This window comes from Odontesthes bonariensis, chromosome 16 (genome assembly GCF_027942865.1).
Source record: "Odontesthes bonariensis isolate fOdoBon6 chromosome 16, fOdoBon6.hap1, whole genome shotgun sequence".
In the NCBI taxonomy this organism is placed as follows: Eukaryota; Metazoa; Chordata; class Actinopteri; order Atheriniformes; family Atherinopsidae; genus Odontesthes; species Odontesthes bonariensis.
Window position 1 is genome coordinate 16,855,241 of NC_134521.1, and position 26,678 is coordinate 16,881,918.

Genomic DNA, 26,678 nt, shown 5'->3' on the forward strand with positions numbered 1-26,678 from the left:
CATTTATGGTTCATAAACACTGTTTTGCTTTCATACCCTAATGATTATTATACATTATAAAAAACAAGTGTCAGAACATTTCTTGGCACTGCATCGCTGCAACAGTAAATAATTTATCAGAATGGTGTGTTTAGAGGCTGAGTGGCAATATTACAGCATTCTGCATCATTATTTTTGAGGGTTTTATTTTTCTTGTTACAAGATGTCACAGGTTGGTGATTATTTTGTTCACTCTAAAACTCTTTTTTTTTTTTAACAAGGATAAAGTATGTAACGGAAAATGAGCTTCTACAAGTACGTTGAAATTCTAAACAGATTCTCTCCTCAGCCTTTGTGTGTATACAGTGATAATAGCAGCACTTGAGTATGCTCTGTTGTTTTGATGTGTCTCAGTCAGAACATAGTGAGAGTGATCTCTTAATAGATGCCATCAGGCAGAGTTAAAGAAATCAGTTAAACACACTCCACTGGTATGAATACCATCATTCAGCCACTTCAAACCCGGCTGTCTGTCAGTCTGGCAGGCAAAGCGTACGTCTTACTTAGATGTGTGACAGCTGTGACACCGACTCTCTTCGGCTTAATGCATAACATAGTGGGTGAAATATAGCAGAAAGCGTGGCACATGAATTATTTTTTCTGCCAGTCCCTGAGATCACAGAAGTGTATGACTTTAAACTTAAAGACACAATTTGCGAAGGCAAACGGGCTCTTGACGGTTCCTTTCAACTAGGTTTTATTTACAGAGAAAGCGGAATGTCTTTCATTTTCTCTCAGCTGTTTGTCTGGCTTGGTGCAGCAAACAGCTCGGCTGCTGTATTGTGGGAAAAGCCTGGCGGCGCCTGACTCTTTGCGAGGCTTCACAGGTCTCGACAGGGAGCTCTGAGTGATCTCCTAGAAGAGGATTTAAACTGAGCTCTTTAATGTGTTTCTGGGAAAGCAGGCAGTCGGGTACTTGGGCTCCATCATCTCCCTCTGGAGGTGATGCGGATGGTGCCCACAATGCGAATAAATTAAGAGTGAGGTGCTGTGTTGATGCTTCAGGAGATAACCTGGGAAAGTGGTGGAAGAGTTTTCAGCAAATAGCTCCCTAAGGTGGGAGCTATGTGAGCAATAGCAAACTATTCATCTTTGTATTTTTAAGCAAGACATGGTTACATCTAAGCCTAAGGGAGTGCAGTGGTGATTTATTCTCATCTTCTTTGCCTTGGGCTCTGTCTCCCATTTCTTTTTGCACTTTTACTTCCAGGATTTACAGCCGTGTTAGGTGGGCTCAAAATATCCTTGATGGCACAAGGAGTATGAGGTTAATTAAATGAGGCAAATCACTCATCTTCTAATCTACCATTATAAATCCAAATATCTCAAATGACAATCAAAATTACGAAAAAAATTACTGTGGATCCCCATCAACAAATTCATGAATCATTCCCATCAGCAATGACAAATCAATATCAGTGTCCATCCTCATTCCGATCTTAGTGTGGTCATCTACAGCACGCAGACTGATAAATGAACCCGGATCTTTCAACCGATGTCCGGGTTAAGCTACAAAGTTTCCAGCAGGAGGTTTATTTCGACATTTGTAAGTTCCCTTCAAGATCATAGACAGTGAAGAGATAGATGTGGTCTGTGGCTGTCCAAAGCAAAGCCAGTGTGCCTTTGCACTGGCTCCAAAACATCTCTGGCTCCAGCAGATACCCATTTAAAATACATCAAATTCTTTCATGCAAGTCAAAATATTTTCCCCACATGTCATTATGCTATCAGGTTTCATGTATCACTCTCCACCATTTTATCCAAATATGCTCGGCTCTGGCCCCAAAAAGACCGAGATGGGTGAAACCAAATGCTGATTTAGTTTAGTTTGATTAAAATGAACCCTGGTGTGATTGCTTTGTTAGCGCAGATCATGTGAAGATGTATGAATGATGTCATTTGTCAAGCAGTGGATCTCGGTCCAATTTCAAACTAACTCTGGTTAAAACAAGGCGAACCAAAGACATACATGTAGAGAGTACTTCATTATTTCTCTTGAAGATTATATCATTCTTTTAATCATAGAAGTTGTGGTCTCGTTACAATTTGATACAGGCATCAGATGCACTGTGTCCTTGCAGCATGTCTTAATTTGTTTGGAACACAAGATTACCTCACACTATTGTTGTTTGTGACATCAAATATATAAATCCATCCATCCATCCATCCATTTTCTATACCGCTGAATCCGTCGGTGGGGTCGCGGGGGGGCTGGAGCCTATCCCAGCGGTCATAGGGCGAGAGGCGGGGTACACCCTGGACAGGCCGCCAGTCCATCACAGGGCCACACAGAGACAAACCAGACAAACAACCACACACATACTCACACTCATTCCTAAGGACAATTTTAGAGACACCAATTAACCTAAACTGCATGTTTTTGGACAGTGGGAGGAAGCCGGAGTACCCGGAGAGAATCAAATATATATATATGATTAGGGTTTGTACATTTAAAGGAGAAGTTCGGGGTTTTTTAACCTCAACCTTATTTTTGGCATAAAATACGTTCATCTACTCACCGATAACAGTTTGGTGAAAGTCGCCGTCCTTCGGAAGATGTTTAGATCACTCGAGATCCGCGTATATCCATTTAACGGGAGAGAACAGGGCATAGACAATACAGCCTCTAAATAAGGCATGATCTGTCTTTATTTCACCAGTACTTTAAGACGAATGAATGAATGAAGGCATATTATTGCACTGTTAGCTCATAGCTGCCATGTTGTTATTATCTAGGACTATCAGGGGACTTATGGTCCCTGTGATGGTCGGCTAACTTCACTCGGAGTTTGAACTACTGCAAGTTTTGTGCTGATTTTGACGACGTGGACGACGACTTTGAGTACGATGGACGTCCTTACCGGAGTGAATGAGCTGTGCTTCAGCGGCGCGCGGCGATGAAGTCATTCCAGTAGATAAGGTCCAGGTTTAAAAACCGAACTTCCCCTTTAACTATTTATGGGCCATAGTTCCTACATGTCAAGTAGACGCTACCCTACACAAAAAAGACAAGCTGGAAAAAATTGTTATTTAACAATTTTAAGCCATGGACTTTAATTTTAACCAAGCATAACTGTTTCTCATTTCCTTATGAGACTAAGTTCATATTCATCTTTCCACACCCTGCCACTGCACTATAGCTGTCAGTGTCAACATCATGTTTATTTTACCATCACCGTACTCGCTTCAAAGTCCGTTGCATTTTGCCTGAGATCAGCTTGCCTAACAGTATTACAGCTGCCAAATTTGAACAGGGTGATTCTGTCTGAGCCATATGTTTCAGATACTTTAACCCGAGCAGCTCAGACAGTTGGTATGCATGAGCTCACTGTTGAAGACTGATAGATGTCTGCCTCAGGCTTTTTAGCTTTTACAGTCTCCTCCTCTGTGTGTCCCCCTAATGACTCACTCAGGACCTGATCTGAAAATTAAATCCCAATGGATGGTTTGGAATATGCCATTAAACAAGAAACAACACATTATGCCCAGGGTCAGTCAAAGCCATTAGTGGAATTGCATTGGTTTTTAGGTTCATTACCTCTGTGTGGATTGGATGGCCTCAGTGGAACATTTTGCTCTCGAGGCCGGACCTGTTCAGGCCAGGTCGCATACGTTTTTGTCCCTGTTAAATGCATACTACTACATACAAGATGTTTACTCCAACTCTACTTAAACCTCTCCTGAGAATAGGAAGCCTCATTGGATTTTTTGTTCAACTACGGAGTGCCTCATGATAAGTTCAAAAGAATTCATTTTCTGATGTTAAGTGATGTTATAGCAGTTAGAGAATTCAGATTGTGATGCACCTGTCTATATTTTTTGGTATTAAATCATTTTAAAAAGAGGCACATGGTGTATGTATGGATTTAAATAATTGACAAAATTCTGACATATCTCTCTCATCATGCAGTAGTAGGCATAAGGAACTACTGCTGACAGGCAGTTAGCTCAGATTAGACTGGACAAGGGGAGATGAAGCGAGATTGAATGTATCCAAAGGTATTTTCTCATCTGACACTTGTCAAGAGGGCAAATACATTTATTTCTCAGGCTGTCAAAAATGCTCCTTTAACTCTTACATGTTGTCACTTAACCCATCACAATGTTGCCAACAAAAGGTTGTAACTGTTAGACATCTAGAACTTCACTGCTTTGTGGCTTTGAAGGCAGTGAAGGCAGTGAAGGCAGTGTCACATTTTCACACCGATTCATAAAGCAGCTGTCAAGTATGTGACTCAGTGGAAAATTGAAAAAGCTATTGCTTGCAGAGCAGTGCTGATGTCCTGAGATTTCAAGATTCATCTTTTTTCATAAAGGCAGTTCAAATATAGACAAGGAAGAAATCAATTTGTGTCAGTTATGTCATGCGTTAGCCATAATAACAGTCAGCAGCGCTGCTTGTATGATTGTGTTTTGGGTATTTCAAATCGTACTGGAGGTATTACTTCATCGTTACAGCCACTAAAGTGTCTGTAAATCTCATATTAATTGAAATGTATAAAATCTCATAAAAAGAATTCATCATGTTGAGAATCTCTGCTTAAGTCAGTTTACAGTCTCTCACGGCGCTCTACAAATCAGCAACAAGATCTAACAGCGATGCACTTCAAAAGAGCTCCATTTCAAACCATAACTGTAACTGCAGAAAAAAAGAAATAAAAAAGCACTGAGGTTCAAACCTGCTGGGGCCATATTCAGACAAGCTTTTGCTCCATTAGGTTGCTCCGTCTGCTTGTTTCAGGCATATTGCATCATATGTGCTGCATATCACACAGAGAGTTGTTTCCTTTGTAAGCGCTCATCTGTCTTGTTTATCTATGCAGATTTCTGATTGGAGAAGAAACTTGTACGGACCTTGGACAGGCAGCCAGAACTAAAATGCAAAAGGATTGAGAAAGACCAACTGGTTGTCAACTGAAATACTAGATGAAGATGTGACTTTGAAGCATTTTGGACTCATCAGTAACAATGACAGGACCCAGGTAGATTTGATCCTGGTGTCGGCTCCACTGCACTTTGGAAAGCCTCCCAAAGGACTTTTTGGTAAAGATTGAGAGGAGGGAGATAAAAGGAGCGAGATTTGTTGTGTGGATGCAGCCACACATTATTACTCTCTCGACACAGTAAATGTATGCAAAGCTATTCATGGGCTGCAGCTCATCTGATCCACTCAGATGCAAAGGCACTCACAGACGCATCAGTCTGGAAATACCAGATCGACACACTTACATGAGATGTGTATTGATTGCACTCGAGGCTGGGATGATTTTTTTCCCTAAGAGTTGATTCTGTCAGAGAACTATAAGGGGTAGTAAATTGATGCAAACTGTGTTTTATTTTATGCTTTGAAAGTTCTCTGTTGGGAAAATATAGTATTTCAGAGTGTTTGTTTTTTTTGATGAGATGAGTTAAAGGTGTGACCACAGAAAAATATTTTTTGTATATTATGGTTAGGTTCTGAATGGATAACGCTAAGGTTGCACCTTGATAAAAGACTGCCATATCTCACTGAAGTAACATTTGGCATGTTTAAAAGCATTAAACAGAACTTTTGTGATAGTGTAGGTTACCGGTGGGAATCTCTTCTTTGTTTCACCTCTTAGAATTAGCTTTGAAAGGCTGTTTTTGTGGTGAAAATTTGGAGTGGATTACCTTCCTCATACACAAGTTCATGGCCCCAGAAGATGACGCTTTCAAACTTTGGTGGTCCTTTAACCACTATGTTACCACTGTGCGACTGACGTTTTTGGATTTTAGGAAAAGGTTTCTAACTTATAAATATTGAAAGGACTGCCATGAAATGTAGTTGAGATGTCCTGTGCAAGCTTATTTTGAAAAGATAAGATCTGTACACAGGATTTGCATGTAGAGCTTGAAGAAACAGAAAATCTTTGTTTTTACATCAGTTTTTATGGTGTTTGTGATTATTTGCAACACTGAATGTAAAGCAGTTGCACCCCAGTACTGTTCCACGTGGCTTGGCTTTAATGCAGATATCGTTCGCACTTAAAACTGTGCTCAGATCACTGGAACATTGGCGGTATACACATTTTCTTTACACTTCAGTTAATCGCAAAATAAATTACACTTCTCAAGTAAATTACTTAACATCACATTTCATTGATGGTAGAATGAGCACTGAGTGCTGAAACTTGGCGACTACACCCATCTCCTTTAACATTTATGTGTTGAACAGTGCTTTTGCAGTTTGACATTATCCTGTGGTTAGCTTCTCTGCTGGAGGTCAGAGAGAACACATTGAGATAAATCAGTGTAACGCGTTGCCTCCTTGTGTGTAAATGTACGCTGATTATTATATCTTTTATTGAGCTTTTACCCTCTTTTATTGTTGCCATTTATCTGCAGTTTATCTTTCATTCTTGCAGAGCTTTCAGTGTTCAGGGTTCACTGTTTATTTGAACACAGGGAATAAAAGTGTTTTTTTTTTGGCTTTGACCTATCAACGCGCAGGTCACTACACTGAACAGACAAGGGCAACGGCCACCTTTTCATACAGCTCGCAGCAGGATGGTGACATGGATCAGAGCATGGCTCAGCAAAAAGGTATAGACAGTGTTTGACACATGGTTTGCTTGACAGGAGTGTACACAGTGGTGGTCCACCTCTATGATGTGTTGTCAGTGGTGTTTATGAAACTTATGACATCAGGATTATGCTGTCAAACTGACCTCCTGTCAAATACTGAGTAGTCAAATAAATAGTTATAATTGTAGCATGGTAATAGGGTCTATTTGTTATGCTGAAATGCCCTAATTGTGTTGTCCAGTGATATTTAAGAGCCTTCAATTCCTAAAGAAAGCTCTTGCTTTGACATCTTGTAATATTCTGTTCTTCTTCTATTCAGCAGTAATGCAATATCCACCAACAATAGCTAAGAGTTTAGAGATGTTTAGGAACCTGGCCTCCTTCGTTTGGCCTCTTTGTTTCCTCCTCTGTACATTCTCCTCCGACCTTTCTGCTGCTATTTTTCTCTGACATGGCTCATTACATTTGCAGGGCTGCACTCACACACACACACGCACGCACGCACGCACTAACCTGGCTTGTTGGACTATAGCCGTGGTGCTGTCACAGACAAGGGGATGTGGGCCAAGGTTTGACAGGCGACTGTTGCTTAACAGACATGTGGTGAAATGCATGGCAGTGTAATTGCAATGAAGGGATAATTTGACAGGAGTTTGGTTATGATAGCTTGCAATTCTCTCATCCTCCCAGAATCCTTACACTGACACACGTGCACACACAGACAGTGAGCAGACTCCAAACCTTTAACAGCATTATGTTTCACTTCCTGTAATTTCTTCCTCTATTGAAATCATCTGTTTGGAGGTATATGATTGGCATTAGGACATTTCAGAGACCTTTCTGCCATGTTTTTCTATTTTTTCTTTTTCAGAGAAAGGATTCAGTTCTTATGTCATGGCATCTGGTAGCACAATTCATCCCTCTCAGGTCTATGCGAATGCCTTTTTTAAACAATGCCAGTGAATCATTGCTCAAGAACCAAAAGAATGAGCTTTGCATACAGGCCAAAGATTTCATGTTTGGCTATTCCCCTCTCTCTGTCTTGTGCTAATTTAAAAAAAAAATGTTTGGGACCCTGCTTTACTCAAGGACATGGATGGAACTAAATCAAACACTTTGGTGGGCTGAAAATGGAAAAGAAAATTCCCCAAAAAAGATTGCATGCACATAGGGTTTGAGTTTCAGGTTGTGGACTGTTCCATATAAAATATATTTGAAAACTAGAGACTGAATGGGACTTTGAGTGAATGGAGTTCCCTACCAACCCACTTCTATCTGAACAGTCAGCGACTTCTTAAGCTTCTACATTAAAAACTGTAGATCCACTGATTACACAGGCAATTGCCCTGCCTTGTCTGGGGCTCTGTTAAAAGTAATACTTGATGTCCTGGTAATCGCAATGTAATCTTCTTCTGATCCTAATCCAGCACTGATCTTATCTCTTGTCGAGCATTTTCCTCCTTACACCCTTAGAGCGCTCTCCTTTTCAAGCATTAGCTCACTTCATTATTTCTTCCAGATACATCTGACAGAGAGGCTTTCACAAACTCCATCCACACATTTTCTTTTCTCAGCTTCGGTGGCATGATGTATGTATTCATACCAGCACTACGGGGGCTGTCACCTTGCTGGGATATTGCATTCACATGGGGCGGTGCATACATGCTTCACATACGAGTGATGCAGGCACTTTTTACAGAGAAAAATGTTTCAATGTCAGTAAACTGAACAATAACATGTATCCCACATCAAATGAACCGTATAAACTTCTGCCCACAGAATAACATTAAACGCGATGTCCAAAAAGGAATCAAATCCCAAATCTCCCCCTCAGCTCAAAACTATTTCCCTCCAGATAATCACTTACAGACTTTGCATACTCACTAAGCCTGAAATATTTTTTGGATTTGTAAAAATTTACATTTTTGTGCACCCGAGGGTGAAAATTTTACACGCTTTGCTGAAAGCTCAGAAACTAAGAACGGATAACTTGTTTTTTAAAGCCAGCTTGTTGCGGCGTCTGCTTGCGCAGAAATTCTTCTGCTTCTCATGCTCATTGAATCCACGGTGCAAACTCTTTTTTTTTTCCTTTTGGAAGTGACACACATCATGTTAGAAATAAAATCATCCACTCTCCTGGCTGCTTGACTATGAAATGTAATTTCCACGAGTCACTTAAATTCTCTCCAACAGCTGTGCCACTGACCTTACAAGTGAGTTGGAGGGATCTATTCGACTACAGCAATTAAAAGAGCAGCAGGATATAGATTTCCGCTGGCTCTGATAAATGCAGTTGGGAGAATTATAATGTGTGTGACTAATGGTATGCCCACAGTATTTAAGGAACGATTCTCATTAACATGCTAAGCAACCTGCACAATCTTTGTCTTCAATGCGCCTCTTTAGATCCGTTGCTCAGAGGGGCTAAAATGATACACCCTTTCTGTTGTAAATCTGTTTGGACATTCCCAGTGAGATTTCACACAGTTCAAATGACTTTTACAGAGTGTTACAGGATAACAAATGGATATAGAGCAGACTCTCAGGCTCCTTTCAGGGTGTTGCACAATTTTCCTGAACAATATTCAGCATGGTGACAATTCTATTCAAAGGACTCAACACAAGATGCAGGTTGCAAAGGCAAACAAGAGCAGGTTCAAGTTTACAAAAGGCAGGATGGCAAACAAAACAAAGGGAGCAGGGTGAGTAAGACATACAGGCAAACAGATATAATACTGGTTCAGCCTGATACACTGAGTGTTTGACAGTGCATGTGCTGGATGCTCCAAAGAGGCCAAAATGTGAGCCTTCGAAACAGTGCTTCACAAATCTGTCGGTGATGTCATGGAGGCAACAGTCAGTCCTCAGTTCAAGATTGCAAAAGACAATCATGCTAATGCAAACAAAACAGGACTTTCTTTAAATTATGAATGGTTAAATAGCTCACTGAGACACCTGAATGCATTATGTTCCAGGTCTTGCATTAACCAGCAAGTGTTTGCAGATTTTTTTTTCCCCCGTTGGCAACATTAGCTTTCTCATCATTAATTAATCACACAATAAACCTCAATCTGTCTGACAGATCCAAGCTGTTTAAGGTGAGGCATCCTCTTGCTGGCAAACCTTTCCCCTTCTATTTGAGAGCTGTGTCCCTCCTTTGTCACCTGTCATCACTTCCAGTCGGCTTGCGTGCTGGTGATTGAAAAAAGTGCTCCAGGTGCATCATAGGAACACAATAACCAGACTAAACGCCTGAATAAATCAATGACGTGAACCCCAAACCGTGGCATCCAGTCTCAAAGGTAAGAGAGCTGGATTTGTAAGTGCAAGTAAGAGATTTAATGGAATCTGATAATTCATCTTCGAAGTTTGAACCAGGCACGGTTAATGATGGATAGCTTATTGATCATACACAGTCATGGCTGATATCTTCACTGCTTAAGACTTCAACTGAACCTTGAGTCTGGCAGGCACAAGACAACTTGAAGTATTTATAGTCTCATTGTCGACTTGGACCGGTTTGCTACCCATCAGTCAAGAGCAGTTTATCAATCTGTTTTCTAGCTTGCCATTCATAGAGCAGTGCTGTTTCCAGAACTCCTGTCAAATAGCATTCAGTGCAAGTCAAGATGTAACGGGCCCACAATCAATGCCCTCACCTTCCTTAATGTATTTATTACGCCATATCAAGGCCTTTAGGACTATCCAATAACCTCAGCAGCAATGAGACGCCTGTATGTAATTTCAAGCCGTGATCATAAACTGCAAACTCAGATGAAGATGAGATGAGATGAAGAGGAAAATAATACAGCCTAACTAATTTATATGAGATTATAAGAAGATAATAGGCAGATTACCAAGGCAACCCAAGGGTTTTTAAGTGTAACAGCTGGTTAATGGAGCTTAATTTACCTTTGAAACACAATATTCAAATTCAGCATGTACGAATTCGAAGATCAAGTCCAAGTGCTTAATGTTAAAGCAAGAATTAATTTTAATAACTTGTCTCAGAGCAAGATTTTATGTTAAACACTGTGCCACAGGCTCTGGGCTTTGAAAGTAAACAATAGAGTTTTATAAGGCAAACATCTAAAGTTGAGACCGTTAACACCTGCTGCCACAAGAGCAAAGAAATACCTTACTATTGTTTGCAGTGATTGTATTTAGGCTTCTAGTCATCATTGTAAAGATGTCCCTTCAGATGTTTTCAAACCATCTGAATACAAATTGATTGATTTTGATCACAACGTCTATCTATTAACGTCTAACGACTAACGTCTATCTTGCTGTAATGATTGTTTTGATTCTTTTTATTCACAGCTTTTGCTGTTTGGCTGTTTGAGTTTCCTTGAGCAAAGTCTATTCAAATGAGTTTATTTGGTTTAAAAAAAAAAAAAGACTTCTTTATCACCAGACAGATAAAAAAAATTCACAATACACAATTCTTTATATTTCAGATCTCCAGTGGATAAAAGTAAGATGGATGTGCTGTGTATGATTTTATTCATGGAGGAAAGGGATTATTAAGATCAAGTATCAAAAATCCCATGTATTTAAAGTCTCACTCAAGCAGTAATAAACGTCCCCTAAAAAACGATTTGTACTTTCTAGTTTCTACTATATTAGACATGTACTGCTCAGCTCAGCTCCTCCCTCATCGCTGCTTTTGCTTTTATCTTGGGCTAACTTCTCCCACTTGTGCTAGCGTCTTTCTCATCAGTTCCTCACAGCTTATGCAAAAAAGCCCCACCCAGCAAGTTGTCAGGGCTGGTTCTTCCAAATTTTGCCATGTCAAACACACAGGCTTGCTGACTGATTTTGCTCGTGATGTTTCTTTTAACCATTAAGAACAATCTGATGGGCAACTTGATTTTTTTTTTTAGCAGATGAGAACTTTAAGTGTATTTTGGGTCATGTATTTAGTTTTTACATCACTAAGAGGTATTTTTGTTGCTAGATATTGCCCTGCTGAGTCACACGCAGGCGACAAATAAAGTCAATTTTAATCTCGCTCATTGCTCTGGAAAATACCAGCTTGTGTCGTAATTCTCAGATCATCTGTAGCTTGTAGCAAAAGAATAGGTCAGAATCTAAGTTCAAGTTCACTTCCTCTTCTGGACTCAATAGATTCCAGACATGCCATTAGTCTTGTAAATGGGTGAGAAGACCAGCCAAAACCACCCGACGAGGATAAATGGAAACGACTCGACATTCTGTTTTAAACAAAAGTGGTGGCAGATGATGTCAGACACAAGAAATAAATGTGATTTTTTTTCAAATTTCATTACGGTCAGTCACAGAAGAAACTCAACCTTTTCCTCACATTGTGCTTCAACTGAAGGCTTCTGCTTTATGTTGTAATGCTGAAATAGAACATGTGGGCAAGTAGGCCTATTATGTCACCCCGTGAAAAGAAAAAACATTTGAATTGAACTTTATTTTTTAAAGCACTTGCGTACATGAAACACAGACATGAAAGACCTAAAGATAAATGCACCAGCAAAATAAGTAAAACAACAGCTAGAAATAAGAGATACATGTGATTTTAAAAGAGATTTAAGAATAGGAAGAGAAGGAGAAGCTTGCCTAGCATCTAAAGGCATCTTGTTCCAAAGTTTTGGAGCTATGATACCAAAAGCCCAGTCCCCTCTGAGCTTCAACCTAGTTTTTCAGGACAACCAAGGTCAGGTGATCAGCAGACATTGGGGACCGAGAGGGAACACATTGCTGAAGCAGGTCAGAGAAGTAGAGTGGAGCGAGGCCATCCAGGCATTTATATGCCAGAAGAAGAATTTAAAAATCAATTCTTTTGAGCAAAGGGAGCCAATGAAGAGCAGGCGGAATTGGAGAAAATATGGTGATTTACCTGTCAAAGGATTTGAAAGGTTTCTTCAACTAACTGAGGTTGAGGATGAAACCAGAGAAACCAAGATTCGAAAAGTATTCAGTATTTTTCCTGAGGCTGTTAACGTGTAAACAAATGTTGCCAGAGACAGACTCATGCCCTTGAGATCATTCATTTGCATATGCAATTGTTAATAATGCATCACCAAGATAAATATTGATGAAAGTAAAACATCGAGAGACATTCCTGCTTCGCTTGAGTGGATGTCACTGGGATTCCTTGTTTGTTTTATTCCAGTAAATGTCATAACTGAGCTATGTGGAGTTTTCTGACAGTGATCATTTTTTTGTGGAATCAACGTTCTAATGTCATTTTTGCACCAGTCTCACCCTTTTCATCGGATATTGAAACGAGTCAGAAACATTGCCATCACAACCAGGGTGCCTCGCTTCAGTGTAAACAACTGCTTTCTGCCATGTAAAGGTGAACTGAAAGCAATTTGTTTCCAGCCAGCATTTCCTCACCTGTTCACACAGATTTATAAGCACACCAGTAAAATGCCCACTATTTAACCCAATAAACATCATTGTTTGAGATTTCTTTATTAAAACTGACACCACAGATTGAGCCCTATTGATACGTTAATATGACTACTTTAATTTGAATGAATGAATAAGACTGCAGTATTTCAACTACCAGAGCTTACTCCTTGCATCACGGTGTTTCTCTGCTCAACAAAGATTTCACTCTCACTTCACTCTCGTCTTTTAGGTTTCATGAAATCTCTTGCAATTTTTCGGTAATCGCTTTGCGTTGCATGAGACTTGGAACAGTTGCAGTAAACGTTCAGAAAGTTAGAGCAGGAGATTAGGTCTGTGTGTGCGTTTGTTTGAGGTTTTCTAAAAATCTACTAAGTCTGGAGACCAAAATTATGCACAATTTTCTTTGTCCACATTGTCTTGGTTCTGTGCACCCTTTTTAGATGATGATCTAAGTGATCAGTGGTAGAGTACATGTACAATCTGCACAGTTTCATGAGAATCTGCAATGCAAGCTCATGATCAGATACAAAAATATGTACGTTGGTCCATGGAAAATGAAGCAATTTGACAACAAAGGCTCAAAAATTGTACAGCAGCTATGTTTAGCTTGTGCTGTCCTCTACTGCCATACGCTTCTGATGACATTTTCACAAGTTCATGTTCGTGACGTGATGACGTCGACAGCTGCCACTGTTGACAAGGACAAATGATGCCTTTGAAGAGGGAATGTGCTGGTGTGCTGGATCAAATGGCGTCCTTCACAACCTTTTCCTCAATTTGTTCGTTTTTTTCATCTATACGATCACTTACTTTTCTACTCCGCTCCCCCTTTTTAATGGTCACAGGAGTTAAAAATGCATAGTTATGGTTCTAGAAATGAGCAATGAAGCTTTGATCCTTCTTTGACTTTGAGAAGCACCTTGTGTTTTGTGCTTTTTAATCTTTGCTTGCTTGCTATCTAGTTTCCATTCACTGTCTATTGCAGTTGGTGTTATTGTTTGGCATTGACTCAAGTTAATTGGTAACTTACAGGTTGTTGTAAAACTATCTAGGATTGCTTGGGTTTTTATCTTTTGAAGCACAACCATCGCACTTATCTGATCATCATTGCTGTAAATTGATATTTTTGACTTTTTTCCTTGTTTGAAACACCCCTGAGGGTCTGTTCTGATGACGCCAGCCTCCTCCGTAATGGAGCCACTCCACGAGGTGGTTTGGTAAATTAATGACCGTAAAACGACTCATCTCCAATAATGCAAGCCGGCAACTTATTGCAGTGGGAGAGAAACAAGAATCAAATGGATCAAATAGCACTATTTTTACTACCTCTCCTTACAGGAAACCTCCCCCAGCCTTCCACTAAAAAAAAAAGGAAGAAAACAAATTCTCATGTCATTTTGTCTTTTACAATCAACTTCATTTGGAGACTTACAAGTTCTATTAGGCTGATTTTGTGTGCATTGCATAGTTGCTGCAGGGAAGAGAAAGGAGGAGGGCTGCCTGTGAGGGGGATAAACGAGCTCAACTTTGCCTCCCCCTTCCCTGCGAGATGGAAGAGAGCAGGGACAGAGTAATTGGAAAATATCCCTGCCTCCCTCTCCTCAAAGACCCATCCTCCATACACACACACACACACACACACACACACACATACACACACTCTAAAATAAGCTAAAAGAGCGCAATTAGTCTGATTTACTTATGCCGCCTCTGTTTGTGGGCAGGGGTGATAAGGCAGATGCCCCAGTGTTAATAAAAGGACAGAGGGTATTATGTGAGATTGCATGCAATCTTCAAAGTAGGATTACTGAGCAGGGTGGAAAGGTTCAGTGGACACTAGTTGGAGTCCAGGAATTGTAGGGCAAATGTTGGTGAGCAAAAAAGAAACTAAACTTAAAAACAAAGAAGGGAGGGATTTTGTAGTCGATGATGATAATGGAAAAAACAAATGTGTTGTTCGTATGTACAGCGAAAGCCCAAGAAATATGAACAGACAGCAGAACAAGTGATCCATGTCCAAGGAATAATTCAGGCACTCAGCTGTGGCACAGTGAGACGCGAGCTCTAATGTGAAGCCTTTATTATTTATGGATTTTACATTGCAGAAATACTGACATTGCAGAAATCCTGCAACGCATTCCCTCTGTAGACTCTCCATGACTTCATTAAATTGGAATAGAAAAAAAAACATGATTCTATCTGGCGTCAGTTGTACTCAACACGAGTAAAGAGGGCTGAAATCAGTCCCTTTTTATTGTAAGTTAGTGCTGAACGTTTCTGTAATTGAACTGTGGCAGTGTTCCTTAAACCGAAGACATTAATCTTTTCTCTTTGTACTGCATACATCATCTGACAACACGTTTAGTTTAGGACATGTTGTAGTGGGTCAGCTACTCTTCCAGCCGTTATATTGCGTGGTCCCACCTTGCTCGAGGTAAACACTTTTTGGCTCTGTGATATTTCCTTCTCATCATTAGATCTTTCCATGGGGTTATATTTGAAAACACTTTTGGTTTATCTGAACGGATGACAGGTAGAAAATTACTGTACTGGAATACAGGAGAAAAAGAATAACCAGCCCTAGTGTGTATATCCATCTGCTGAAAAAGACTACACGAGTAAATTATCTCTTTTTAGAGCAGAAACATTTACTGAAAGGTCATCCTTGGCATTTCAAATGAGGGGCAGCGCACAGTGAGGCCTAAAGGACAACCGACATCATTTTTTTTTTTGTTACAGTTCATTCTATGACTCTAAAGACAATGAGAGTTAAGTGGATGTTTTTGCTTGCCTCTTTCATGGGTGTGATGGAGCTCGTATGCTACTAATGACACTTACAGTATAACAGTGAGTCAGCATGTAAAGTACAGAGACCCTGAAACTGAAGCAACCAGACAGACTTCAGGCATCTTTGCTTTTCTCAGTGGTAAAGCCAATCGAGTTCCCAGATCTTAAACAAAGGCATTGGTAGACAAGAATGTAATTTAAAAAAAAAGAGGTTGTGCACTGTAAAATGCAAATAAAGATGGAATGTGATGATTTTCACAACAAATGAAAGATATCAGAAAGATCAATAAATAGCTGATACATAATCACAACAAAATTCATCGCGGGGAACTCAAAAGTAAGAGATGCCCAGACATGGAGCAAAAGTCCACACAGCTGCGATCTCCGGCCTCTGCATTCTCTTCAGGAGGCGCACCTCTGAAAACCACAGGTCATTGCTACATCCATAAGAGTGAGATAAAACTCTACCATGCAGAGAACGTAAACGTAAGGACGAGAAGCGCACGCTCCGCTGCCTTCTTTGGGCTTGAGCTCAGCTGAGACATCAGATCTGAGATCAATGATGCCACATATGTGGGCTGAAAAAGAGAGGGGGCCTTCCTGGTTGTTATGATGGCGTGGAAGAAAAAACTTTGACTTACTGCACAAAATTGTGTTTGTGTAGAATGATTAACATTAAAGGTGGTGAGTCGGCTGAGGAACCATGAGCTGAGAGGATTTTGACTGTCCCCATATATTAAAACCAGGGCGCCTTTTCAGTCCATGCTGTCATCATTACGTGTGCAAGCCTCACACAAACTGATCTTGCATGATAAATCCTTCCGATTCAAATTTGTGCTGTAAGGAAACACGTTCTCACGTCTGTCTGTGGGGCTGTAGACACTTGCTTCTTTTTTAATCTGACTGCGGAGACACATTGACATTATTCATAATTTAGCTCAGCTTTTGAACAGCAGGTCGTGTGCTACAATTTAGTGGTGAATATGTCATGCGCTTGTCGTGTATTACGTGAACGTTAAGGGCATTAACCACTTGTAAGGCCTTCAGGGACAAGTCATTAGTGATGAATTTTAAACCTCCCACACACAGTGTGTTAGAGACACTGAAGTCTCCACTATACCTTTGATGAATAGCGTCATCAAATCATATTTGCCATGGGAACATAACAGGAAAGAATGTGATACGACTGCATGGCGCACCATCTACTCTTACTCTGCACAGCTACAGAGGGGGGATATCTGAAGACTATTCTGCACTCACTGTGTAAGTAATAGGGGCTATTATAGGGCTTATAGGCAGACATGTACGGGGAATAAGGATTTGAGAATACTTCTAAACTCTTTGTTGCTATAAGTACCCAGCAATTCAACATGCATTATGCCCATAGTGTCATTACATACCACTTGAGTCTCTCTCTTGATACGCACAGATACAAAGGAAGCAGACACACAGATACGATAAAAGGTAAAAGCTACTAACAGGCAGGTGTAACGATATGTGGATATGAGGGGTTTCTTTTTTTTAATCAGATTCTTTAATTACCACCATCTGCTCTCTGAGGATGAAAAAGAGGGAAAGCAGCGTTGCGTTCTGATATGGCAATTAAAGATAAATAAGCAATTTAACAGGAGAAATGCCTTATTTGTTTTTGGAAGATTACACAAGTGGCAGAGTGTTTGTGTGAATGCTCCCACAGGCCTCATCCATATTGGTGTTGTAAAAACAGGTTCTATATCCAGCTGATCGGTCTTCAGATTTCCATATCCAGTTGGTTGTGTGAAAGTTTGGGCCAAGGTGTAATTAAAGCTGATTATTGCAAGGCATACGAGAGGCTACAGAGCAGCACATTTGTCTTCCCCACAAATGAGCAGGGGCTGGGAGAGCTGAATTAGCTGCCTCGCTGTCGCCCCTTCCCTGCCATGCCACTTTGTCACAAGGACAGTCCTCCTGGAGGATCAGACGGGGTCAAGTGCGAGTGTATCGCCTGGCATTATTCTTACGTACCGGCGGGCTCCCTGTTCCGCCGGGCATTGAGAATTGTGGCACTTGAGCAAGCTCTGAGCCACACCACACAGTCTCAGCATCATTAAACCAGGCTAAAAATACACAGCCCACCCATGCCACCCAGTTCACCGAGGACACACTCTGAAAGAGGCCCTGACTTCAGTCCGTGAGATGCATGACACTTTTATTTTTCAAGGCAATACAGGAACAGCACATCCTATATAACTGGTGCAAAGTGCTCTTTCATTTTCCTCACTTATTCATAGGATGATTACCGATACCACAAATGCTTTACAAATTCACACTGTTGTGCTTCCACTGTTATTGATGCTTTCCCCATGGGCAATAATGGGTTGAGAAATCAATAAGTGTTAGTGTAATGGTTGAGTGACATGTGCTTCATCGCGTTTACTCACCACTGATGACAAAGCCCACATCAGTATGGATATATATATGTGTACACACTGCCCATATCTAGCTATAACTAATGATTGTTTTAATCATTTAATCTGCTGATGCGTTCCTGTTTTCGTTGTATGGTTTAATCCATAAACAAACTCGGTCAACAGCTAAGAAGATACCATCACACTTTGCAATAGCACAAAAATCTAAAACCCATAACCAGATTTGAATTCTAGCTCATCAGTTAATGAATTGATTTGATAACAGCTCAAACTTGATATATATTTAGTTAGTCGTGTGCTTTTTATCGACTGTCTTTGCATCACGCTCCCCAGAACTTCTAGTATCCTGAATCTCTGCACGATGCTGTATAATCGCTTGTGAATTACACTGCCCTCTTTTTTTTTTTTCTAAGAAAGCTGCATAAAGTGGGAATATGGATTTATCACTGGCAAATGATGCATTATATTGATCTTGAGTAACTGCACTCTTACATAATCATGTTTCTCTTTCTCTCTCAAGGGCATCGCTAACATCAATACATCATCTCATTTTGTGGCTTTGAATCAATTAAAAAAAAAAACAACTTAATGACAATCGCTACCCATCAAAAGTTGAGGCTGATTAACAGACAGAACAGGCTACAGCCTCAAACAAGACCGGCTTGATGTCGTCACCCACAGGTGCAAGCAAATTGCCAGATTTCCAGGGCAGCAGTGACTAACATCAAACTGCAGGGATCAAGCTTCAAATGCCAAATGTACACTTTTAAAATACCCTGGGCTTTTAATGGCTTTAATTATTTATTGCTGCATTGCCCCCTAGGCCAGGCTTCTCTGTTGATGTGTGCAGGGTGGGAAGGTGAGTTCGCTGGCCCTCGGTGTCCCTGAGGCAAAAGCTTAAGGTGCTTTCACGAGTCAAATTCGAAGTTGACACCTGAGCTGGAGCATGTTATCTTCCAGAGAGAGAGATTTTTTTTTTTTTTAGCAGTTTGTTGACAACTTTACAAATAGTTTTTTAATAATATTATGACACAGTGATTCAGTGAGTGGAAATACTCGGATTAAAGATATGTTTGTTTGTGTTTTGCCTCATTTCGATGCAAACAAACAGTTTGGTGCAGGGTAGCTTAATTAACTTTGTGGTTGTGACTAGCATATGGACTTATAAAAGTTCCTGTGGAAGAAATAATGAGGATAAAGGCATTTTTATTACAGCTTTTAAACATTTTTTTTTTTTCATTTTGAAGACGAGGTTTATAAAGTATCCGAACGATCAAATATTTATTTACATGCTTAATATTTTGATCAACTTTATACTTTTGTTGTATTCAAATTTTTTAAATATCTTTTAACATATAGGTATGATGCAGAGAGATGAAATTCCTCCGGAAGTTTGAATACAGGCTTGGCTTTGTGTGGCTTGAGCTACAGTTATGCTACTGAGTATATTACACTTCACCACGGTTACTCGTGGAAATTGCGATGCACCTCAAATGGCCAGAGACAGCACTACTTGCGCCGAGGAGGAAGCGTTCAGCCTGTAAAGCGGCACTGCGGCATCGCCGTATCACTGCGCCCTGGTCTCCCTTCTCCGGGATCCTGAAGCTCGGATCTGTGGAGAGGAGGAGGAGATACCCTATGGTTTTCCTTTGCGGGATTTATTTTGCCAGCTCCAGACCTTCCCGTGCTTTATCTTTTTCTTTTTTTGCCGTAACCGAAGATCTTCAACTTCTCCGGACGGTTCCTCCCCACTCGCAAGGGTTTGCATTTCTTGGTTTTGCATGACGTGTCTTGGAGCTATAAAAAAAAAAAAAAAAAAAGAAGAAAAAAAAAAAAAGAGGCTTGCTTTTGTTGTGTGTCTTATAGTGGAAAATGAAGCTTGGAGAGCCGGAGCAGGAGGCAGTGGCAGTCCGCTGCTGCTGTTATGGGCTGGAGCTGGATTACAGAGCCTGAGATCTCTACTGACAGCACAGGCGGACAAAAAGGGACTGTGAGCGAAGACAAGGGAAAGAGTCTGTACTGAGCAAGAAAAGCCAGGGCGAGTGCTAGAACACAGTTTTTTGTTTTTTTTTTCAATTAAGCAATATCTTGGGAGCTATTTGAGCAGTGTATGTGTGTCATCAGATGAGTGTTTGGCAGGAGGCATCAGGTTAAAGGCATAGGTAAAAAGATTCAGGACCGGTATTATAGCAAATGTTTCTTAATCTTTAGAAGAGAGGGCAGAATAACTGCACGAAAGGAATACCCTGTAATGTTTTCTGCATATTTAAACATTGCCATGCTTGCTCATTAGATGTTTCTTTGTTGTGCATTCGTTTGATGATAGATCCAAACAGTTGAAACTGCATTCTCCTTTTTTTCCCCTATTTTTTAAATCCACTTTTGCAGGGTGTAGCAGAGCATGTACATGTGCTGCAGAATCCAGATGAGCTACATTACATGACAGCATGTGTCCAAGGAGACAATGTAAAGTTGAAGATGGTGGTTGACTGTGACAGATTGCTTTTGGTTTTGTGTGGTGATGCAGAAAAGGTGCCATTCCTCCCTGTTTGAAATGTCCACCAGTGTGAGAGATTTTTATTGTTAGGTCATTTTTACCAAAGGCAGCAGTTTGTGGGTTCAGTTTTCTCCCACTTGCTACCATTTCAGTGATGTAATGGATGAGAATTGTTATTCTGGACACATCGAGAAGCTCTGTGTTTTGTACCACAATGCCAGAATGACTTTTGGTGGCTTTAGGCCTAGATTGTTTTCTGTTCCTTGAGAACGATCCAGATTAAGACTGCAAGCTGTTGAATGTTGCATCCTGATAATAAAGCAGCCAGATGCCTTCAGGGTCAGACAGTGAAGGTATGCCCTGCTGAGCTGCGAGTTGAGTGCAGAATGACATTACTAAAGGGTCATAACATTTGTCTTGATTTGTTATCAATATGTCAAAAACCTCTAGAACAACTCCCTGTTCAGACAGACTCCCTTCCATTCTAGAACAACAGCCCTTTTGTGTTTTTTTTTTGGTTTTTTTTGTTTATGAATGAAATCTATTTTTGGTTGAATGAATAGCAAACTGAGATCGTGTGTGTTCATGCAGAATATGAGTGATTCTGATGGATGCCTCTTTGTCAGATTTGTTTTATTCAGGAGTAGCTTTCAAATCAGTATTGTTACGCTTCAGCTTAACGGGACACATTTTCTGCATGTAAGCAGTAACATACCAAAACAAGCTCATGTTTACAAGGTCGAGGCTTCAAGTGGTCAATTTAAATGATCTTTTACATTATTTTTTGTCAAGAAATCTCGTTGTTAGAAACACAGTTTGGATTCAAGCTTGGTAAAGGCAGTAGAGGACTCAGTAAAAGAGCACTTTTACCTCATATGAGCTCGATGACCTGGCACGGTCAGAAAGCACGTGTATTCTCCTGATGTGACTCTAGACACACAAATGAAACCTTCATCTTGCATTATGTGCGATGGCCAGAGCCCTCTGCGTAGCATGAAGTACCTTTTGAAGAATGTCTCATTGAATAACTGCATTGTTGACCTTGCTGATTGAACATGTTGCAAATGCATGCTCTCTTTTGTCTTTATTTTTGTAGGAGGGTGAGTTTGCCAACCTTGAGTAAGAGTGGTCAGTTCTTGGAGAAGAAAGATGTGGCGACCACTGCTCACCTCCCTATGGCAGCACATGCTTACTAAGCAGACTTTTGCTTTAACCTGAAAAGTCCCTCCACTGATGGAATTGGAAGCTTGGTGATGACATGTTCAGTCGATCATTTTACACCTCTGTTGCAGGGTTTGATGGACTGGCTTTGGGGATCTTTGAGCGGAATCTCGCTTTATTGAGTGACTAGATTTTTTGGTGTCCTATAATAAAAGGCTTAATCTTTCGGATATTATACGACTTCCTTGGATCTAACCCACTGAAAGATTCTCTTGGATATTACTGACATTCTCCTTGAGGAGGCTTTCACTCAAGTGAAGGCTGTCAGTGTTTTTGAATAGTTTTGATTGCTTGCAAGAGGTGGGTTTATCTGGATGCTTTCCATGAAGGACATGGATGGCCCTCGATCAAGTGGCCTCCGGAAGAAGAGGAAGTCGAGGTCGGAGAGGGATCGGGAGAGGAGATCAAATGGGATAAAGAACAACCATGTTAAAGGCTCAGTGTTTCGCCTCTCCTCTGACTCGGAGCGAGAGGGTGAAAGAGAGCCGTCGTCATCCCGCCCTCGACCCCCACGAAGAAAGCGAAAGGATTCTACTTCAGCTGAAGAGGACATCATTGATGGCTTCTCCATAACAGGCTTCGTGACCCTGGAGGCTCTTGAGGTGAGTGATTAATCACTGGGGGAGCTCGCTTAACCTTTAGCCTTGTGTCTGTGTGCGTTGAACTTCTGCATCAAAAATTAACCTGAAAATCTCAATGAAACAGTTGTAAGGTGCACCTCTTTGACTTGGCTGGCCCAGTGTTTTCGCTTCTGGGTGCATATTTGGTTTTGATGTGAGCTGGTCTTCAGCACATGTAGCTTTAAACGCAGTCCCCCCCCTGTAGCCAGAGGCTACTATCTGTAATTGTGTCGCTGCTGTGTTTACTGCTCTTGGTATGTTTTCACAAGTTCTCCAGCAAAGCCTTTCAACAGATTAGGGATGTTCAGCGATGGAAGTAGTCGCTCTTGGGGCTTTGTGTACTTCGAAGTGAAAAAGCAATTTGATCCAGGTTACAACAGTTTATTTGGAGAGGGAGTAATTTATTGTATGCAGGTTATCTGTTTTCCAGGGAATGCAAACTGAGAACAGGCTGCATTCCAGTGATTTGAATTATGACTTGTACAGCACAACTGCTACATTTTTCTGTAATGAATTGTGTCAAGTCAAAGAAAAGGTGTTTTATTGAGGCTTTGGGGCCACAACAAACCTCCAGAACATTTCGAATGCTTTTCTGGTTCAGTATCTCCATATTATCCTATATATTCTCACCTGTTTTTTGTTGTCTTGATGATGGAGTAAAACACACGGTACAACATGCTGCAATATCTCCCAGACTTTTCATTTAGGCACTACACATTGTATCACAACTGTGACTTACCCCTGGCCTCTGTATTTAGCTGTTTATGTCAGATTTAACTTTTTCTAATCAGATTAGAAACAAAAATTACAATTCATTGGGTTTATCTGAATTTCAGCGTGACAGATTGACAGGAAGACACTTATGAGACATTACAAAACAAACAAGAACAGAAATAGACATGTTTATTTATATGAAAGGAGGTACACTAACATAGATGGACCCCTGCAGCTACTGTTGCTTTGCGTTGTTCACAGGAAATATTCATTTTTCTGTACATATTTTAGCAAAATGTTTTAGTTTTAGATGTTGAGTTTGCAGTGATCTTGTTTTCAGCAGTTTATGAAAACAGTTTCCTCACAAGATCAGACTGAGAGATGTGAAAGACTGTCAGATTTGCAGTTTGTAATATATTCAAACAGGTGAGATAACAATCTCTGGTCTGCTGATGTGACTCAAGTCAAGGACACGGGCGGTGTTCTCTTTGTCAGGTCCACACTTCTAACAGAGTCTATCTGGATTTTTCTGTCTCTTTATTTAGTGTCTCTATTGAACTGTTCTTGTGCTTCTGTTTTTTTTTTTTTTTCTTTTTTTTCTCCTCATTCTGCTGGACTTTCTAAGTTTTTCTTCCCATTGTTTTCCGCCTCAGTCTGCTAAAGCATTGCTGTCCATCATTTCAGATGACTTCTCAATATACACACAGAGCAATATGTCAGAGAAACACTGAATTTTTGTGTATTTTCATTCTGCAGCTGCAAATGTTTTATCGTTTCACTTTGCTGATCCTCATATCCACCGTTTAAAAATCCCCATCATGATCATAATCTCCCCAATTATCCGTTTGTTTTTTTTAAAGTTTTTTTTTTTTTTTTTTAGAAAGTCTGAGTGGAACAGATATCTTGCTTTGTGTTCACGAGTAGAATTTATCCTTGCTACTTCACTACCACACACAAAATTGATCTTGCCTTTCCTTGCAGACAGCCAAATGAAAAAGGGATAAATAAATCAAAATATCGGAGTAAACTGATATGTAATCAGAGTGATTTAGAAAGCACTTTGTACTAAATGTTCTTGCCAAAGTCGTGAAATGCAGAGTTCAAGTAAGAACAAGAGAAAACCAATTATAGTTGTGTACTTAATGTGTGTGTTTGCCAACTCGCAAACACATTTTAGAGAGTGTGACAGAACTCATTAATGCAGTATCACCTCACAGGGAAAGGAGGTGGCACTATTGAAGTGCAACACTGGTAACACTTGTTGGAGAGCTTTAAATATAGCTTTGAATATAGTACTTTGTCATTTAATTTCAGGAAACACAGTCATTTAGTCTCACAGTGTATTATATATATATATTATATAGACTTTTGTTTGGTGAATTTAATCAAGTATCTGGCGACTTACAGAGCCCATTATACAGTCTTTAGCATGATCAGATCTGTATGCGATGCATTGCAGTGAGTGACCAAATCTGTGTGTTTGTTTAATCATGTGATCAGCTTTGAAGCTCGTGCTACACAGAGAGGCCGCCTGGCTGCTCTTGTCGGAGTCCTCAGGGCTGTTTTGCCGGGCATGCGCTCCTTCTCCATGGGGAGACTGGACTGCACGGTTGGGATAACCTGTCTTAGTACAGAAGTCCTCTGCCACAGTTTGGCCAACTGATGGAGTTTGTGTTTGATTTTCTGTTGTTGTCCTATCACGATTTTGGCCAGCTTTTACCTGGTAGCATTAGATAACCTGCTATCTATATCAACGGGTAGCTACCCTGCCTGGAGCTGCATCTAAATTTGTTCAGGTCCTGCGAAAAACACTGCAGTGTTGCATCGCTCCGCAGAGAGAGTGAGGTGATAGTTAAAGTACTGATTGGAATAGCACTATTGATGTTCAGCTTACAGAGGCTTCACTGATTTCCATGGCTAATTAGCATGCTTATTAACAAAAGCTGCTGTAAAAAGCTCTTGCATATTAAATCAGGAATCAAGATTGCCACAAATCAGATTCCAGACCTTTCAAACAGGATTTTGTGACATTCCAGGAATGGGTGCTACGAAAAGGGCAGTTTTTCTGCTTCAAAGAGAACACCTTAAATCTTAAACCGAATGGTTAGCGGACAAAATGTGTGGATCACCCTTGAAATTGTAGGCTTGGATTAGGCTGCAATTCTGCCCCAGTTTGTATTTCTGAAGTGCGAGATACACCTCTCCTTTTTCAAAGACACTGTTTTAGACTGGAGATAGCAACAGGAGTCGGCTGTCTCATCCCAACTTTAAAGCTTCCTTGGGGAACTTGGTGTGGAAGCAATTGAACCAAATCTCCAAATACTTTTGGTTCTGGTTGGAGTTGCCCTCCAGGACACAGTGAATCTCCCCTTGAGCAGAGCAAGAACAACATTCACCAGCTGCAGTCCACGTTAGTGGAGTTGGTGCAGTCTGTCAAGTCTGTTCTTGTTGTTGATTCCTGTTTTCAGTGGTGAACTGGGTACCAAGTTCACTTCTCCGTTTAGAGCACACAATGTTTATGGGCTCAATTGTATTAAAATGGAAAGATGCACAAACATATCGCTGCACTAGTGGCTCTTTTTCTTTTTAAATTCTGATGAGGTCAGACCCCTGGAGGTATATGCTAGTGCTTTCCATCTGTCACCACTTTGCTGCAGCCACACTGCTCCCAGGCCTGCTTTCCATGTGCGGTGCCGAAAGTTAGGCTGCAGGTTTGCTTTTTAGCAGTTTCTGAATGAACATTCGGCTGTTTGAGTCAACTTACAGCTTTAAAGGTGAGGTATGAGATCTTGGTAAAACGGTTCCTGAAAGCTGTATTTTTGAAAATACACAACCTTGCCTCTCCCTTCAGCCCACCCCTCGAAACCACGCCTTCAAAACAGTGTTGCCAAAAAAAAATCACAAGAAGTCGCTATTGGCTCTCTGAAAAGTCGCTAGAAGTCGCTAGATTGCGTCATGACGTCATAAGTGACGTAACCACGCCCATATTATATATTTTCGCTCCTACCCGAGCCGAAATCAGCCGGCCTGAAGCTGATTTCAGCTCTAAACTCTGTCAACTTTAGCAACATTTGAAACTTTCCAGGTCAGAAAGTAGTCGTTTAGATCCCCAACGTGTTAAAAACCTGCCAAAATACCGGCTATTTACAATTTTGTTCCGACGAATTCGGCGCTACTAAAGCTAGCCGCAGTGAGCAACGCACTTCCGGTTATTTTGACAAAATAAAATACCCATTGCCTTTTATCATAGGGAAAGCCATTACGATAAAAAGGTGCTTTTGTTTTGAAAACAGGAAGTGAACCTCAACCTACCCTCGTTGTAGCTAGCTTGAAACTGCCGTTTTGACAGGAAATGACAGTATGCCGGGTTGCCGCCGTCCTGCAGTGCTTCTGTCTCGGCTTGTATGGTGTCGCGGGGCAACTGATTTGTCACTCACAAAACAAGTTAAATTGTCGCTA

The 26,678-nt window shown here is 40.6% G+C and overlaps 1 protein-coding gene across 5 annotated transcripts in view; it reads left to right on the forward strand.

Annotated features, from left to right (window-relative positions):
* Window positions 1-19,773: 19,773 nt before the first annotated feature.
* Window positions 19,774-26,678, forward strand: part of auts2a (activator of transcription and developmental regulator AUTS2 a) — a 321,168-nt gene continuing 314,263 nt past the window's right edge. For all 5 annotated transcript variants that reach the window (XM_075486458.1, XM_075486460.1, XM_075486462.1 and 2 more), the window contains exons 1-2: window positions 19,774-19,927; window positions 21,761-22,487. In XM_075486458.1, coding sequence (XP_075342573.1) covers window positions 22,200-22,487 — 288 coding nt within the window. In that variant the 5' untranslated portion in view covers window positions 19,774-19,927; window positions 21,761-22,199. The remainder of the gene's footprint in view (window positions 19,928-21,760; window positions 22,488-26,678) is intronic.